Genomic DNA, 15,772 nt, shown 5'->3' with positions numbered 1-15,772 from the left:
ATGGAATCTCTCCCACACTCCACTGGGATCAGGCTTTGAGCAAACTTCAAAGCGTTTCTTCAGAGCAATTGGTTTTGGTCCCAGCCTGGGGAAGCTCTCTTGGGGGTCTTTGTTCTTCCCACTGCTTTCAAACTAATTAAGTTTGTGGTGACACGGAGTCACTTTCAAGTCCCCTCATTTGAAAGGAACATGCATCCTTCATCCCCACTCATCACATTCAGTGGCCTTTTTATCTAGAGACAATTCTCTTTTGTTCCTCCACACCACCAAAACTAAGCCAAAGCTGGCTCTTTGATAAGATGGAGCAGGCAGGACTCAGCCATGTCAGCAGCGAGTCTGCTCCCCGTGACCGCAGGGTGAGGCCTTGCAGCTCTGCTTTTCACTCTTTTCAGTGTGACTCAGCCCTGGATCCAAAAGGAGGCACCCTTCTTTCTAGCTTAAATACATGCAGGGAAGTGTTAAGTCTCCCAAGTCCTGGAAAGAGGTGAGGCACAGATGGTGCTTGTGTGATGGAAGGGACTCTCAGGGACACGCTAGTCGAGGGCAGCCTATGTCCTGAACACTTAATGCATGTGGTTCTTAATTACAGAAGTTAGGATCTCTGCACCGACTGCGCCAAGCACACATGGCAGGGGACAGATCCAGTTTCAAGGGAAATTTGTTAATTTGTTTTGCCAGATGCAAGAATGAGAGTGCACAGAAATAACAGTGGCAGAGTAATGCATCTGACAGCACTGTGGCATTGAAAAAAAGGGGTTGTGGGTGGGTTTTTTTGCTTACAATTTGGTTACAAGAGGTGCAGAGATCACAGAAATTTGTTGTAGCTGCACACCCATCCAGCCAAAGCTCCCTGGAGCTCCTACATAGTTCCTGGAGGACAGCTGGGCTTCACTGGGATCTCAGAATCATCGAGGTTGGAAAAGCCCTTGAAGCTCCTCCAGTCCAACCATGACCCTCACCCTGACCCTTCCCAACTCCCCCAGATCCCTCAGCGCTGGCTCAGCCCGACTCTTCAACCCCCCCAGGGATCCCGGGGACTCCCCCCCTGCCCTGGGCAGCCCATTCCAACGCCCAACAGCCCCTTCTGCACAGAAATCCTTCCTCAGAGCCAGCCTGACCCTGCCCTGGGCAGCTTGAGGCCATTCCCTCGGGGCCTGGCGCTGGGGCCTTGGCTCCAGAGACTCATCCCCAGCTAGAGGCCTCGAGGACACAATTAGGAAAAGTAAAATGCCATCAGAGGCATCCCTCCTGAACAGGGCCATTTACCACAGTGCTACAGCACAGAGAAGACATCAGGACAGGTGCTCAACAAAAAAAAAAAAAAAAATTTAATTGTGTTTGGCCAAGAAACAAACATATACAAAGAAAACTACATTTCCATAAAAAAAATTCACCATGCCCAGGCAGCTGAGCTGAGCCACTCTCCAGTCACAGCTCTGAGGTGCTGCTGAGCACCTGGAGAGGCAGGAACCACTGCTCCGAGCAACTGCTGTCAGTGTGCCAAAGCTGGAGAGCAGCTTGCAGAGAGGCAGCAGGGCACAGTTAAGTAACATACAAAATATTTATGAAAAAATATGCATTTTTAAATAAAGAACTTACAACAACTTAAACTTTATACAAAATATTATGGTTGCCATTTCAGTGTCTCAGTTCTAGGAATTATTTTCAAACTCTCAACGTCCCGTTTTCCATCCCATGTCCATCTCTGCAGTCTCTTTCTCCAGAGAGCTCCACCTCTGTCCAGCTCAGTCCAAAGTACCTAAAAATGAAAAAAACAACCCCAAAACTGTAGTGTCAGGAATGAGAAATGCAGTTATGTGAACAAATAGACTTATTTACAAGCTGCCAAAGGAACAGGCAGTAACTTTTTAAAGTTTAAGCAAAGCACACACAAGTAAAACGAAATCTAGCTAAAAAGTACTGTAACTTGTCTCAGGGTGCACTTAATTTGTGTTTCCCTTCTCAGAGACAGGCATAACAAGTTACACTATTAATTATTAAAGATGAGGAAACAGAGGACTCTGCAAATGATTAAATTCTTTCTCTCTCAAGAAGGAGATTACACAAAATACTGAAACCAAGTGAAATCAAGTAGAAACTCACCTTCCAAAAAAGCAAATTCATCAATAGCTTCAATGGCATTATCTGCAAAGCAAATTGAAAGCAATTAACATAGATAAACCAACTCCGTATTTGCATCTGCTTCAAACAGCAGCATCTGAGATTACATCACAGTACAGTGACCAATTTCAAGGAGGTTTGCTTTTTTTGGAGCTGGTGTGTGAAATTATTACTGTAATATTTGGTAGAAGTTTTTCTCTCCCATCTTCAAAGAAAAAGCAGCACGTATGATTACTTCATCACACTGGGAAAGGTGAAAAAACCCTCCACCCTAGTAAGTCTTTGGTAAGGATAGTACAGAATATGCTCTCGTACCCAGGTCTTTTCTCTGCAGAGTTTTCCTTTTTCCTTGTTGAGCATACACATAAGCATCTTTGGCTATGGTTTCAACAAACAACTCCTGCAACACAAAAACAAAACAGTTTCACCCAGGAGATGAGAGAGGGACGAGAAGAAACCAAAGGTCCTACAAGACCTCAGGAAGAAACCAGAATCTCCATCTTAAAATTTCCCCTTTTCAATAAATAGCTCTGAAAATAACACATGGAATTGCTGAACAGTGATGCACATGAGGGGTGACAAGGGAGGAGAGGAGGCAACGGTCCACTGGGAAGAGGAGGCTGCTCTGAACACGTCTGGGAGAGCAGTTACACACCAACTGCTTGCAGGGCACCTTCTGAAGGAGGAAAGGTGCCCTATGCCCAGCAGATGAAGAGGGTCAAGCACGACTGCCCTCGTGTGCCACCCAGCCGACACCTCTGCTGTGGCACACAGGGCCCAGCCATGGGTCGAGGAGTCACCGGGCCCCAGCCCAGAGCCTGACTGTGGATCCCTCCAGACAGAATCACTGAATCATCTTGGTTGGAAAAGCCCTTTAAGATCCTCCAGTCCAACCGTTAACCCCACCCTGACCGTTCCCAACTCCCCCAGATCCCTCAGTGCTGGCTCAGCCCGACTCTTCAACCCCCCCAGGGATCCCGGGGACTCCCCCCCTGCCCTGGGCAGCCCATTCCAACGCCCAACAGCCCCTTCTGCACAGAAATCCTTCCTCAGAGCCAGCCTGACCCTGCCCTGGGCAGCTTGAGGCCATTCCCTCGGGGCCTGGCGCTGGGGCCTTGGCTCCAGAGACTCATCCCCCCTCTCTGCCCCCTCCTGGCAGGGAGTTGCAGAGGGCCAGGAGGTCTCCCCTCAGCCTCCTCTTCTCCAGACGGAACCCCCCCAGTTCCCCCAGCCGCTCCCCAGCAGACCTGTGCTCCAGACCCTGCCCCAGCTCCGTTGCCCTTCTCTGGACGCGCTCGAGTCATTCAATGGCCTTTTTGGGGTGAGGGGCCCAAAACTGAACCCACTCATCGAGGGGCGGCCTCAGCAGTGCCGAGCCCAGGGCTCAGATCCCTTCCCTGTACCTGCTGGCCACGCCAGTGCCGGTACAAGCCAGGGACTCATCACTAGCCGGTACACACGATGCCGAAGCCACCAAACGCACCTCGCCGGTGCAACGGGAGACGCTTTCCAAAGGATTGGGAAGCTCTGATTTCCACACCGCAAACCCTCAACTCGCGTGAGCGGGACACCCACCGCAGCGGGCGCTGAAGCCTCCGGCGGCCCAAGGCCCAGGCTGAGCTGCCGCGGGAGGAGCCGAGCCCGGAGTCGCGGCCGCCCCGCCCCGGGGCCCGTCCCCCGCCGCCGGGAGAGGGGCCGATGCCGGCGCAGCTCAACCGGCTTCGCCCGCGGCTCCCCCAGCTTCCAGCCCCGCACCGCCGGCACCCGCCCCGCTGCTCCCCTCGCTGGCCGCGGCGGCGGCTCTGCCCGTGACCTGACAGGGCGTCGACCGGGAGAGGAAACCCCTCACACGCACAGAAAAAATTAAAAAAACCCGAAGAAACTCTTAGAAGAAGCCAAGCGAGCGGCTCCGCATCCCGCAGACGCCGAGCGCAGCGCCCGGGGCCTCCAGCGGCGGCCCGGCGGGGCCCAGCCCGCTCCCTCCGCGTGGGGCCCGGCCCCGGCCCCGCAGCACCAGCCCGGGGCGGGGGGGAGCGGCCTCCCAAGCCGCGGCAGCCGCCGCCGGGCCCCGCACTGGCCGCCGGGCCTCCCGCGCCAACCGGCCGCCGCCGCCCCTCACCGTGGCCCGCGCCAGCACGAAGACGGCCTCCTGGCTGGCCAGGCTGACGTCCGGGTCCGCCTTCACCAGCGCCTTCACCCGCGCCAGCGGCAGCCGCGCCAGGCGGGCCGGCCCCGGCCCCGGCGGCCCCGCTCCCGCCGCCTCCTCCCCCGGCCCCGCTGCCTCCGCGCCCGCCACCGGCCCCGGCACGGCCCCCGCCGCCGCCGCCATCCCGCGCCGAGGGCCGCGCCTGCGCGGGGCCGCGGGGGGGCCGGGAAGGGCGAGCGGGGGAGGGCCCGGCCCCGCGGGTCGCTGCGAGGCTCCGCCCGGAGGGGCCCGCCGAGCCGTTGTGCGGCGGAGCCGGGCGGGCTCAGCCTCCCCGTCCCCACGACACGGGCCGTGGACCTCCCCGCCGGCGCCAGGCACGGCCCTTCATCCCCCCAAACCCCCACACCCGGCCCCTGAGCTTCCCGTCACCCTCAGCCCCTAAACAGCGCCCTTCTGCCGCCCCGGAGCCCCAGACACCAGCTCCCCATCACCCCTGTCCTCGCCCTCCCCCGGGGGCCTCCCCGTCACCTCTATCGCCCAAACGCGGCCCTTCGCCCCCCTCTTCCCTCCGAAGAGGGCTCTGCCCCCCCCGTGGCGCTGGAGCAGCGGAGCCGGCGGCAACAGGGACCCCCCTCAGCGAGGGGGTGGCTGTCACCACCCTGTGCCCCCACATTGCCTCCCCGTGGGTCCAGGGCGGGACGTCCCGGCTCCCCCCTCCCCATCCCACCTCCAGCTGGTGGGATCCAGCCCTCCAGTGCCCGCCTTGGGCACCCACCGCCCTCTGCAGGACCCTGCGGGTGCCACCCGTAGCCAACACGTGCCTGTCCCAGCCTCGTCGCCCTGTCGTACCCTTAACACCATCCGCTGGCAGCACCCGCTGCCGGCAGCGCTGCCAGGGCGGAGATAGATGGAGTCGGTGGCCAACGGCAACAAGGCCAAGTGCCAGGGCCTGCACTTGGGCCACAACCACCCCCTGCATGGCTACAGGCTCGGGGAGATGTGGCTGGAGCCGTCTGGGAGAGAAGGATCTGGGGGTTCTCCCTGACAAGCAGCTGAACAGGAGCCAGCAGCGTGCCCGGGTGACCAAGAAAGCCAACGGCCTCCTGGCTTGGATTAGAAACAGTGTGACCAGCAGGAGCAGGGAGGTGACAGTGCCCCTGTGCTCTGCACTGGTGAGGCCACACCTGGAGGGTTGTGTCCAGGTTTGGGCACCTCAATCCGAGAGAGATCTCGAGGGGCTGGAGCGAGGGCAGAGGAGGGCAACGAGGCTGGGGAAGGGCTGGAGAATAAATCCTGTGAGGAGCCAGGGAAGGAGCTGGGAGTGTTCAGTGTGAGGAGGAGGAGGCTGAGGGGAGCCCTCATCCCTCTCTGCAGCTCCTGACAGGACATTGCAGAGAGGCTGGGGCTGGGCTCTGCTCCCAGGGGATCAGGGACAGGACAAGAGGGAACGGCTGGAAACTGCCACAGGGGAGGGTCAGGCTGGGCAGGAGGAGAAAATGTTTCCCAGCAAGAGTGGTCGGAGAGTGGAACAGGCTGCCCAGGGAGGGGGGAGTCCCCATCCCTGGGGGGGTTTAAGGGCCGTTGGGATGAGCTGTGGGGGATGTGGGGTAGGGGAGAACTTTGTAGAGTCGGGCTGAGGGTTGGACTCGATGATCCCGAGGGGCTTTTCCAACCTGAATGATTCTGGGATTCTGTGACATTGTACCGAAGGGCTGGAGGGACACACTGTCCTGGGGCAGAGATGTCAGTGCCAGCCCACAGCTCACCAGAGTATCCCTGCCACGGGGCTTGACTCAACCTCTCAGACCTTTCCTGTGCCTGAGGCAATAAACAGTGAAACTGGGGGTGGGGGGGTGTGTTTCAACACAGAGATGGCCCAACTCAGCACCACCCTGCCCTTCCCGGTGGAGGTCAGCTCTTCAACAGACCAAATGTCCCAGTTTTGGATACTCTGGAAGCCATACCCCTCTCCCCGGCCTTCCCACGCTCCTGCAGAGCTCAGCCATGCCACCTCCCACAAATCGCCTCCACCCTCGGCAGGTCCTGTGGGCTCTGAAGACCTGAGCTGCAGCGGGTTCACGTTGGCCACTGTCAGATAAGAACGTGACCTGCCCTCCCGGTCCTCACGGCAGCCCGTCCCTCAGATCCCAGAGTCACTCCCTGAATCCCAGACTCTTTACTGGATGAGACTTATGAGCATCAGGACTGGGTGGGCTTCAAGCTTCCCAACAGCAACAGAGTCCAAGCTGAGAGTGCACTGAGAGCTGCTCCTCCTCCTCCTCTTCCTCCGCCTCCTCCTCCTCGTGCTATTTCATGGTCAGGCTACAGCGACTTCCTGGCATTGCACTCAGCTTCTCACCAACCGTTAGGAAAGAGTTTCTGGTTTCAGGGTAGGGGGACTTTGGAGAGGCTCACCTTGTGCGAGTCCTCCTGCTTGGATGCCTCTGGTGAGGAGAAAGGAGGTGAGCACGCAGGAAAGCATCTGCTGATCGAAATGGTGAGTAAGAACCAGACCTGGGCTGTGCTCGACCTGGGGACAGGGTGCAGGGAGCAGAGCCGTGTCTCCTGCTTGGAAGGGCTTGGGCAGTGTCCTTGCGAGGGGCTGGATCCTGCTGAGACCCTCACTCCTCCTGGAAGACAGTCCTCCTGTATGTCTGAGCTGGTTGGAGCTCCAAAGATCTCTGACCCGTTCCTGGGCTCAGTGCAAGATTTGCTGGGTGATGGGCTGGGTATAAACATCTATGAAAGAGGAGGAGGCCACAACATGCCACTGAGTCTAGGAGAGCACCCACCGGTGCAAAATATATTGAAAAAGCTGGAATTGATCGTGGTGACAGCAGTGCTGTAACCCACAGGTACACTCGAGGGCTCTGTGCAAGTCCCAGCTCATGGAACGGTTCCAAAATTGATGGTTACAAACCTCTGAATCATTCAGGTGCCCAAAATCCCAGCAGCATATTTGGGAATCTGGAAAACGTTGTGCTTTTTCACTAGTTTGGGTGAAAGCCTCACTTCCTTGTGCGCAGGAAACAGCGAATTTGTGCTGCTTTACCACAGGCTATGCTCACAGTGCTCCATGTGCAGCATTTACCAGGGAAGTTGTGGTGACTGCCTGGGTATGTGAAGGGAACTTGCACTTATTTAGGTATATATACATTTGAGCACTTATGTCTAGAAATATTGCACTAGGTTCTTTGCATACTAGCCCTTCGGTTGTGAAAGAAAAAAATTATGCAAGCACAAACCCAAACTGAAATCCCAGAGGGATGAGAACTTCAAAATTGAAGCCTATGGCTTGCCAAAGGCAAGGGAGCAGCCAGCTCTGGTGCAGAGGGACACTGCGGTCCAGGGATGAGGGGGTGGGAGAAAGATGGGGGAGGGTAAGATGATCCCTCCCATAAATTCCATCTGAGAATTTAGGAAAAATGTAACCCCATCCCACCTGAGCGTTGTGCCATACCTTAAACCTCACATTCTTCTTCCAAAAGTCATTCAGCCTCCCCCTGGCAGCCTTTCTCTGGAGGCTTCAGATAAAAGGTGCTTTTTGGTCATTCAGGAAGCCAGGGGCAACTTTGCACTGGGGCCAGTATGTCCCAGTTCACAGTGTGAGCCACACAGGAAACACTCTGGTCAGAAAAGTAGGGCAGGTCTGCCGCCCCTTCGCCGCCTTCTTTGCACGCGGGCTTTGGCAGGGTGAGGCTCAGCCGCGCTGTCCTGGGTTTTCCTCCAGGGAGGGATGCTGATGGCTCTGGGGGGTCTCCCCCACCAACTCCTGTCCTACTGCCCCAGGTTCACCACGGACTTCATGGGAACTAGGACCAGGGCAAGGCAGGTTGCTCTCATCTGAGCCCTGGGCAATCTCTAGATCTCAAATTCTGCCCTCAGGAGCTTTGCTACTAGTAGGGCATAATACCCCACCCAGTCCTTCTGTTTTGATGGTCCCTGGTAGTGGACAAAGGGTAGATCAGACCGAAAGACTCCATGAAACACCTCCTGGATGTCCTTACAATGGTGGGACTTGTTCCCAGTCTGGTACAGCCCAGTGTTTCTCAGACACATTCCAGGACCGCTTTGATCAAAGACCATGTTTCACGGAGGAGACTTAGTGTCAGGCCATGTTGAAGAAGTACTGTGTTTCCCAGGGGGGGCTTGGATTCATTTTCCTCCATGGTGTTTTAACTGGAACTTTTCTTAATGGTCACAGACACATCTGGAGGGGAAAGAGGCCGTGGTGAGGCACCTGCGGGCAAAGCTCCAAGGGAACAGGAAAGACCCTCCTGAAGTGGGCGGCTGGCCAGAGAGTTGCTCTGCAGCATCCCCTGCAACGGAGCCGGGACAGACCCCCACACCAGGCTCCAAGGGCGAGCCGCCTCCAGAGCCCCCCCAGGCCAGGAGGGTGGACTTCAGCAGGGCTTCTCCGTCTCACAGGAAAGGTCAGAGTGTGGGACGGCATTTCCCTCGCCATCCTGTCGGTGAGACCCCAGGATGGATGCTGCGATTGAAGAAGGGGATTGTTCAAGACACCAGCATCCACCCAGCCCCTGCAAGGCCAGGAGGAGGAGACGTGTTGAACAAGGAGGTGGGAGCCACCTCCAGTCCCCCCCAGAGAAACTCAGCCCCGCAGACACGATCACTCATCAAAGACAAGGGTGCTCCAGCAGTTACTGCCACGGCTCGGGCAGCCTCCCTGGACACTGTGGGGAGTCCCCGTGGGACAGGGCACCCAGCTCCACCTCGGAGGAAGCCTTTGCCTCACAGCAAGGTGCTGGGAGTGAGGCCAGCCAAGCCCAGGCGCCCTCCTGTTGTGGATCTGGAGAAGTTCCGTGCAGCTGCATGTCCTGGGACGCCTGTCCATCCTGCCATGGAGCCGCCAAGGAGCACTCAGCTGGGTACGGCCAGGCACCTACAAGTCCCCCAGAGGAGGATGCCACTCGTTCAGGATCCCCAGTTAGAGTCTGGAGTTCCTGGGAGATGGAAATATTGAGGGGGCCAATGGAGAGGCAGGGGCTAGTAGTGAGAAAGGGGCTTCTATAGGCATGGCATGTGGGAAGGAATGAGAGAGAACAGCAGCTGAAGAAACGAAGGGGCCTAAGTGCCTTGTTCCTGGCCGGGAACAGGTATCAGGCTCTGGGCTGCTTGCAGGGAGTAGGGTTGGATTAAATAACATGAGAGATGTTGACAAACTGGAGTGAGCCCAGTGCAGGGCACTAAGATGTTTGGGGGTTGGAGCATGTGGGGAAAGAGAGGCTGAGACCCAGGTTTGTTTAGCCAGGAGAGAGGGTGAAGGGGAGGTCCTCTCACTGCCCACAGCTACCTAACGGGAAGAGAAGACTCACTCCTCCCAGAAGTGGCCGGGAGCGGGACTGGAGGCAACAGGCGTGAGCTGTAGTAGGGGAAGTTCCAGTTAGATATTAGGAGAGGTCTCCTTCCTGTGAGAGCAGTGCAGCCCTGCTGCCAGCACCAGGGAGATGAGTATCTCCATCCTTGGAGATATTAATTTGTCACCTGGATGAGGCCCTAAACAACCCGCTCTAGTTCTGAGGCCAGCTCTGCTCTGAGCAGGAGGCCGGATGAGAGACTCCAGAGGTCCCTTCCAACCAGTCCACCCTTGTGTGGCTGTAAGAGCAGACAAGCCTGGCTGGTGGGAAGCAGAGCTGGTCTCCACCCCATGGGCAAGAAGCACTTACACACCCTTTGGCCACGAGACAGAGGCTCTCTGAAGCTGGCAGCACATTGCCAGCCACACCAGCCTCCTCCAAGCCTGAGGGAGCCTCTGAGCCATCCCAGGCACAGCCCGAGCTGTGGTCACAGGGGCCACGGTGCTGCCTTGGTGCCCTCCTCACTGACTGTCCGTGGGATGCAGGGCTTGGTGCCTCTTGGGCACGATGTTCTGTTCAGCACGAGCCCTGCCACACTTCACAGTGGCCTTCCAGATCTAGGCAGATTTGCTGGTTTCTGATAGCTGCCACTCTGCTAATCCACACTCTGGGTGATGAAACCTGTGTCAAATTCAGTTTCTTGCTCAACTCCTCTAAGTTCTTGTTCACTGCCCTGTTTAAAGGATGGCTCATGCCACAGACACGGGGTAGAGGGCAACCGTGAGAGTAGAGACTCTCTTCTGTTCCTTATGAGAACTGCAAAACCTAGCTGGTTTATGTTATAAGAGGTTATTTTGTGTTAGCTCCCAGAGGCCTTTCTCAGGCCCAGCCATGCTGGGAGATGCTCACCCACTGACACCAGCCCTGGCCCTGGGCTGAGTGGCCCTGGCAGAGGAGGGCATGATCTGCTCTCCATGTGTCCTGCAAGCCACAGGTTTTCAAGTATTTATTTGTCTCATGGGTACTGAAGCAAGTTTGAATACCCTGATTTGGTTATTTTTGTTAATTTTTAGGGCAATCTTACAATTTTTAGGGCCTGGTATATGATTGTGCATTACTTGGTACAATAACCCAGCAAAGCTGCAATGTTGTACCATGGATCTTCATGCCAGTTGGTTGGTTTGGTGACCAGGCTGGTGATAAAAATAATGGGATCTGAGCAGGGATGTTGGTATTCTGGTGACTGTACCAGGTGCAACAGCATGTTCTGGCTGATGATGCTCCTAAGCACATGGAGATATCCAGGACTTGTCCTGATGCTGGTACAGATCTGGAGTTTAGAGTTTTCACCACATTCAAAATAATTGTTTTGGCCTCTTCCCCTCCCCTTTCACCACTGGTCCAGGGAGGAAGCAACATTAGGGATGTAAGAAGAGAAAAGTATCTATTAAAGCTCCCCAGTGAGCTCCCTGGTGTGCCATGCCCCAGTGTGCTGGGGGAGAAGAAAATCCCCGGGTGGGACATGGAGTAAAAATTCTTCACTAGATTCAGATGAGCAATCGGTTTTATCTCCCCGCATCCCTCTGCACTAAATCTAGCCCAGGGTGGTTCTGACCTCAGGGTGAGTGAGAGTTGAGGAGAAAATATGAAATAATCTCTCGCTGCTCTCTCCCGTTCCTCTTTTTACCACAGGTTACCTGAAACCAGGCCATGTTGCATCACATAATCTCTCACTGCTCCCTCCCGTTCCTCTTTTTGCTGTAGGTTACCTGAAACCAGGCTACGTTGCATCAGCCCCGGCACGGTTCCCCCCGCAGAATGCTCCGAGTGTAGCTGGGTAAGGACTGAGGCAGCACGTTTATTCTAGGTGACTTCCAGACTGTCCTGACCCAGTGGGAAGGGCATGAGAGGAACAGCAAGAGGATCCTTGGGTTCTTCTGCCTATTCCTGGAGCCCGACATGGGGCAGCCCCTTGTGCAGGCAGCTGTTCCTCCCGGGCCGCATCACCGCACAGGTCTGGTTGCTGCCATTGCACCCCACCGCCCCCCTCCTGCACCCCAGGCTGCTGGGCCGTGTTGCTGAGCCTTGTGAGGAGCTGTTGGCATGTGGCACAGAGCTGCCATCTCACTCTGCCCCAGACCTGAGGCCAATGCACAGGCAGCCCAACTGCCTGTTGCCCACCTTCCTCCTGGCAGCCTTGATCCTGCCCCTGGCCCCGGTGCTGTTGCTGCAACAGGGCTCCCTAATCTCTGTCTGCCTCACACAGGGATGAAGATGAGATATATGATGACGTAGAGCCCGTTGGGTTGATCAGGAAAGGCCAAGGCATTTTGCTGCCCACCATGTCCCGGCTGCCAGCACATCCTTGCCCCAGAGGAGGTGGGTACAGGAGGGGCTGGGGTGCTGGTTGGGGTGAGCACCGCAGCTCGGGGAGCCTTGATGCCCACTGAGCCATGGGCAGCAGCAGAGCTGCACTGAGCCTGCCCCTCCTGTGCATGGGAGGGTGATGGGATTCTCTGCTGCCTTGTAAAATGGGCATGGGAAACCCTGATCCCCGCCACACTCGGGGGCAAACTCAGGGTTTGGTCCCAGGAGAAGGCTCATGTTGCTGTTTCAGTCTTGTGTCCTGTCTCAGTGGGTGTCTACACCTTGTAGCAGCCTCACAGCAGCACCTCTCCTGGGGTTTGGTTTTACAGGTGGAGGTGCTGGTCCAGCCTCAAAGAGGGTTGCCTTGCTGGCAGCTGCACAGAGGTAACGGGGGTTTTTACTCTTTCTAAGGGTCCCAAAATGGCCAGGGCTTCCTGCTGCTTTGACAGAGCTGGGGGTTTAATGGTCTCTGCTGGGCTTGTGTTAGAAATGTCCATGGTGAAGAGTGCAAGTGGCAGGTTTAAACCTGGCCCAAGAGTCCCAGCAGCCCCTGAGCTGGTGCAGAGGAATGTGATGGGGCAGCAGCCCGGGCTGCGGAGAAGGGGAAGGGAGGGAGCGGAGCGGGGGGGCAGCTGAGCTTTCCTGTGACTCTCAACGACTCTGCAGAGAAGCCCAAGTCTCCTGGAAGGTGAAGCCAATGACACTTAAGGAATGCAAGAAGGAAGAGAAGGTGGACAGGGAGTTTCAGAAGAAATTCAAGGTGAGCAGCAATGAGTGACTGCTTATCCCTCTAAGCTCCCCCTTCACCTCCCGGGAAGGGTGCGACGTGGTGGCAGAGAGGAGCTGTGCTCTGCAGAAACCAGCCGATACCCCTGTCACACCTGCCCTGTTCCCCACGGAAACACCCCCAGATCTGACCAGTCCCGCTGACCATTTGCTGGAGAGGGATCTGCTTTCTCCCAGAAGGGAGAGTGGTTGGAGCTGCCCAGCTCACACTCCCCTGGGCAACAGCCAAGCTGCAGCTCTGCTGTTTGTGTTGCAGTTCGAAGGAAGCATCAATGTCCTGACTCAGATGATGGTTGACCCCGCAGCAACGGAGAAGAGGGGTGGAGGGAAGAACCTGCCGCTAAGACGAGGAGAAATTCTCGATGTCATTCAGTTTACAAATCAGGAACAAATCCTCTGCCGAAACAGCCAGAGAAGGTGTAAGTCTGGGGGGCTGAGGCTTTGCCTGCAGTGCAGATCACAGCACACACTTTTGGGAACAATTCCTTCATGTGCACACACCCCAGTAGACAGCAGGAGACATCCCCTTGCTGTTAGACAGCCCTGACATGTACCCTGGGTCTCAGATGTTCCCACTTCTCTTTTGCACAAGCGTCCTGTTCTTCCTCCCAGTCAGCACCAGCATTTCTGCTGTTAGCTGGGCTTGTCTTCTCCCTCTGCTACAGGCCTTGGCAGTTCCCGGAGCCTCTTGGCTACCAGCCTGGCACATCAGGCTTTGCTGTAGGCATGGGCTCCACAAGCCACATCTGCGTGGAAGGATGCTCAGATGAAATGGGCTGCAGAGCCCCAGGCAGAGAGATGGGCATCAGGCTCTTCCCAGCCAGCTGCCACCCAGCCTGGCAGGCTTGTTCCCTGTACAGCCCCAAGCAGGTTCTTCCCAAGGGTCTAGCTTGGCTTCCCAGAGCCGGGCTCCTCCTTGCTCCCAGCTCTCCCTGGGCATGTGAGATGTTAAACTCTGCCTGTCCTGAGCAGGGGCAGGTGCTGGGGTGAGACCCCGCTCGTGCCCTGGTTCCCAACACAACCTGGCGTACTTTTCCTCTCTCTGTTGCAGATGGCTATGTGCCCCGGGCTGTGATGCTACACCTGTGAGTATTCCTTCCCTGGCCCTTTCCTCCCCTCTCCAGCTGTAGCAATTGCCCAGTGAATGCCCAGCACCAAACCAGCCCTGGCCATTGGGTGCCAACTCAAAAATACCCGAGCCAGGCAGTGACCATGAGCACAACACCGGCTGGTTACCCTGGGAGTGGAATCTGGCATTTCTGGTGTCAGGAGAGGTTCTGATACTGGGAGAAACTCCCTGGGGTGCTGTGAGCACCCCCCAAGCTGTGTCTCTCCCGTGGGACCTGCCCAGGCCCTGCTCAGGTGCTGCTGCTGCACATCACCACGGGCCAGCGCTGCCCCTCTGTGCAGCCGGGTCTGTCCGTGGCTCTCAGCAGCCGGGACGAGGCCACCATCCACGTGCAATGTGAGGGGGCCAGAGCCGTGCTCACCCCGTGCCAGAGGGTCCCATCGCTGCAGGGAAAGCACAAAGCTGGGCGGAGGTGGACGGGGCTGGGCGGTGGACAACCAGTGCCCGTAGACATGTCAGGAGAGATGGGACAGATGCAGCAGCAGGAGCTGGCCCTCGCCTTGGCACCAGGCTGGGGTGGGGTGTGGGAGACCAGACGGCTCACAGCACCCTGTCTTTTTCCTCACAGGGACACTGACATCTATGACGACGTTGAGATTTACGGTAAGTGAGGAAGGAACCACTGCTGTGGCCCCTTCACCAAGCGCTGGGCACTGCTCCCTGGCAGGGGCAGGCAGCAGCTGTCCCCGAGCTGGCACCAGAGCCTTCCCCTCCTGCCCCCTTCCCCACCCTCCCTCTCTCCCCTCACTCTGTGATTCCTCTCCCTCTCTCTGGGACATCCCTTCCTTCCCCTCAGTTCCCCACATGTTCTCATGTTCCTCCATTCCCAAGTATTTGGACTCCCCGAACCCTTCTCAGCTCGATCCCTGCTCTTGCTGCCAGCCCCAGGGACCCTTCAGTGTCCTTTGAGATGTTCCTGATCCCCCAGACAACTTGGGATGCCCTTTCCCAAGCAGCTGCTCACTCCTGGCTGCAAATTCTATTTCCCAGCTCACAGAAGGCTCTGAAGAGGCAGCTGAGCGGAGACAGCTGTATTTTAGCTGTGCTGATGAGCAAATATTTTATCTAATTCTGCCTGGCAGGTTGAGTGATCCATGCTAAAGCCAAAGGAACAAGACAGCACCAACAGACAACTCCCCAAGGGCTGAAATGTGAAAAGCAATATATGCCACACTCCTGCTTTGGAAGGAGCTCTGCTCTCTCTGAGATAGCCTGCAAAAGCTACCGTGTTCCTGCCAGAACAGCGGCAAGGCTGTTTGACATGCTGCGGGACTGCGGGGATCCTGTCCCACAGGGGCAGGGGGTTCAAAGAGATCCTCAAGTCAAGTCTTCTCTGTGCCTTTGTTTTGTCTGTGTAAACTATGGCGAAGGTTTGAGAGGGTCTTGAGGTCTTATTTGTGGGTGGGGGGTTTAAACTCTGGGCCAGAGAGGTTTTAACTTGGAGAAGTTTTAGTATTTCTCCATTCCCAGAACATCCTCAGGCTGGGATTAGCGCGGTCTCCCTAAACCCCCACACCCCATCCTTTAGCTGCCTTCTGTACTGCTCTCCTGCCCCAGTGAGACTCTTGGCCTGAGTCAGAATCCAACTGGACATAGAAATACTCTAAAATATTGTGGGCAGCAATGGTTATTGACCAGGCGTCCCAGCAGCATCCCATGGCCTTGGGGCAGCTTCCCTGCAGAGCTGCTCTGTTGGGGTAGATATTCCTGTGGGTTCAGTCAGCACCATCCGTCAGTGCCTCGGACTGACACTCTGTGCAAATCGACGCAGGAAATTTTTCGATTAAATGGGAAACAGTCTTCCTTTGCAAGCTTGGCCCTCATGAAGCCCTTTCGGACATAGGGTAGGAAGGGGGCATGCTCACAGCCGGTGGGAGCACAAATCCTGCGGCAGCCTGTGGTGGC

General features: G+C 56.6%; 2 protein-coding genes across 2 annotated transcripts; one reads left to right on the top strand and one right to left on the bottom strand.

Moving 5' to 3' along the window:
• Window positions 1-1,305: 1,305 nt before the first annotated feature.
• POLE4 (DNA polymerase epsilon 4, accessory subunit) lies at window positions 1,306-4,450 on the bottom strand. Its single transcript, XM_074928030.1, has 4 exons — window positions 4,241-4,450; window positions 2,437-2,521; window positions 2,104-2,145; window positions 1,306-1,759 (listed from the first exon to the last, which is right to left on the bottom strand). The coding sequence occupies exons 1-4, from the start codon at window positions 4,448-4,450 to the stop codon at window positions 1,746-1,748; spliced, it is 351 nt and encodes a 116-aa protein (XP_074784131.1). The 3' UTR covers window positions 1,306-1,745.
• A 7,421-nt stretch (window positions 4,451-11,871) lies between these two features.
• Window positions 11,872-15,086, top strand: PRAM1 (PML-RARA regulated adaptor molecule 1). The gene is made up of 7 exons (XM_074928237.1): window positions 11,872-11,964; window positions 12,282-12,336; window positions 12,619-12,712; window positions 12,995-13,157; window positions 13,790-13,823; window positions 14,436-14,470; window positions 14,950-15,086. The coding sequence occupies exons 1-7, from the start codon at window positions 11,928-11,930 to the stop codon at window positions 14,952-14,954; spliced, it is 423 nt and encodes a 140-aa protein (XP_074784338.1). The 5' UTR covers window positions 11,872-11,927; the 3' UTR covers window positions 14,955-15,086.
• Window positions 15,087-15,772: the final 686 nt, after the last annotated feature.

This window comes from Athene noctua, chromosome 27 (assembly GCF_965140245.1).
Source record: "Athene noctua chromosome 27, bAthNoc1.hap1.1, whole genome shotgun sequence".
NCBI lineage: Eukaryota > Metazoa > Chordata > Aves > Strigiformes > Strigidae > Athene > Athene noctua.
This window is presented reverse-complemented; position numbering and strand designations above follow the sequence as displayed.

Excerpts from the sequence above, each read along its gene's own strand:
- POLE4 (XM_074928030.1), bottom strand. The coding sequence starts at position 4,450 with ATGGCGGCGGCGGCGGGGGCCGTGCCGGGGCCGGTGGCGGGCGCGGAG. Across the intron at positions 2,522-4,240 it reads TCGTGCTGGCGCGGGCCACG|GAGTTGTTTGTTGAAACCAT; the intron begins GTGAGGGGCGGC and ends TTTGTGTTGCAG. Across the intron at positions 2,146-2,436 it reads TCTGCAGAGAAAAGACCTGG|ATAATGCCATTGAAGCTATT; the intron begins GTACGAGAGCAT and ends TTTGCTTTGCAG.
- PRAM1 (XM_074928237.1), top strand. The coding sequence starts at position 11,928 with ATGTCCCGGCTGCCAGCACATCCTTGCCCCAGAGGAG. Across the intron at positions 13,158-13,789 it reads CCGAAACAGCCAGAGAAGGT|ATGGCTATGTGCCCCGGGCT; the intron begins GTAAGTCTGGGG and ends TCTCTGTTGCAG. Across the intron at positions 13,824-14,435 it reads CGGGCTGTGATGCTACACCT|GGACACTGACATCTATGACG; the intron begins GTGAGTATTCCT and ends TTTTCCTCACAG.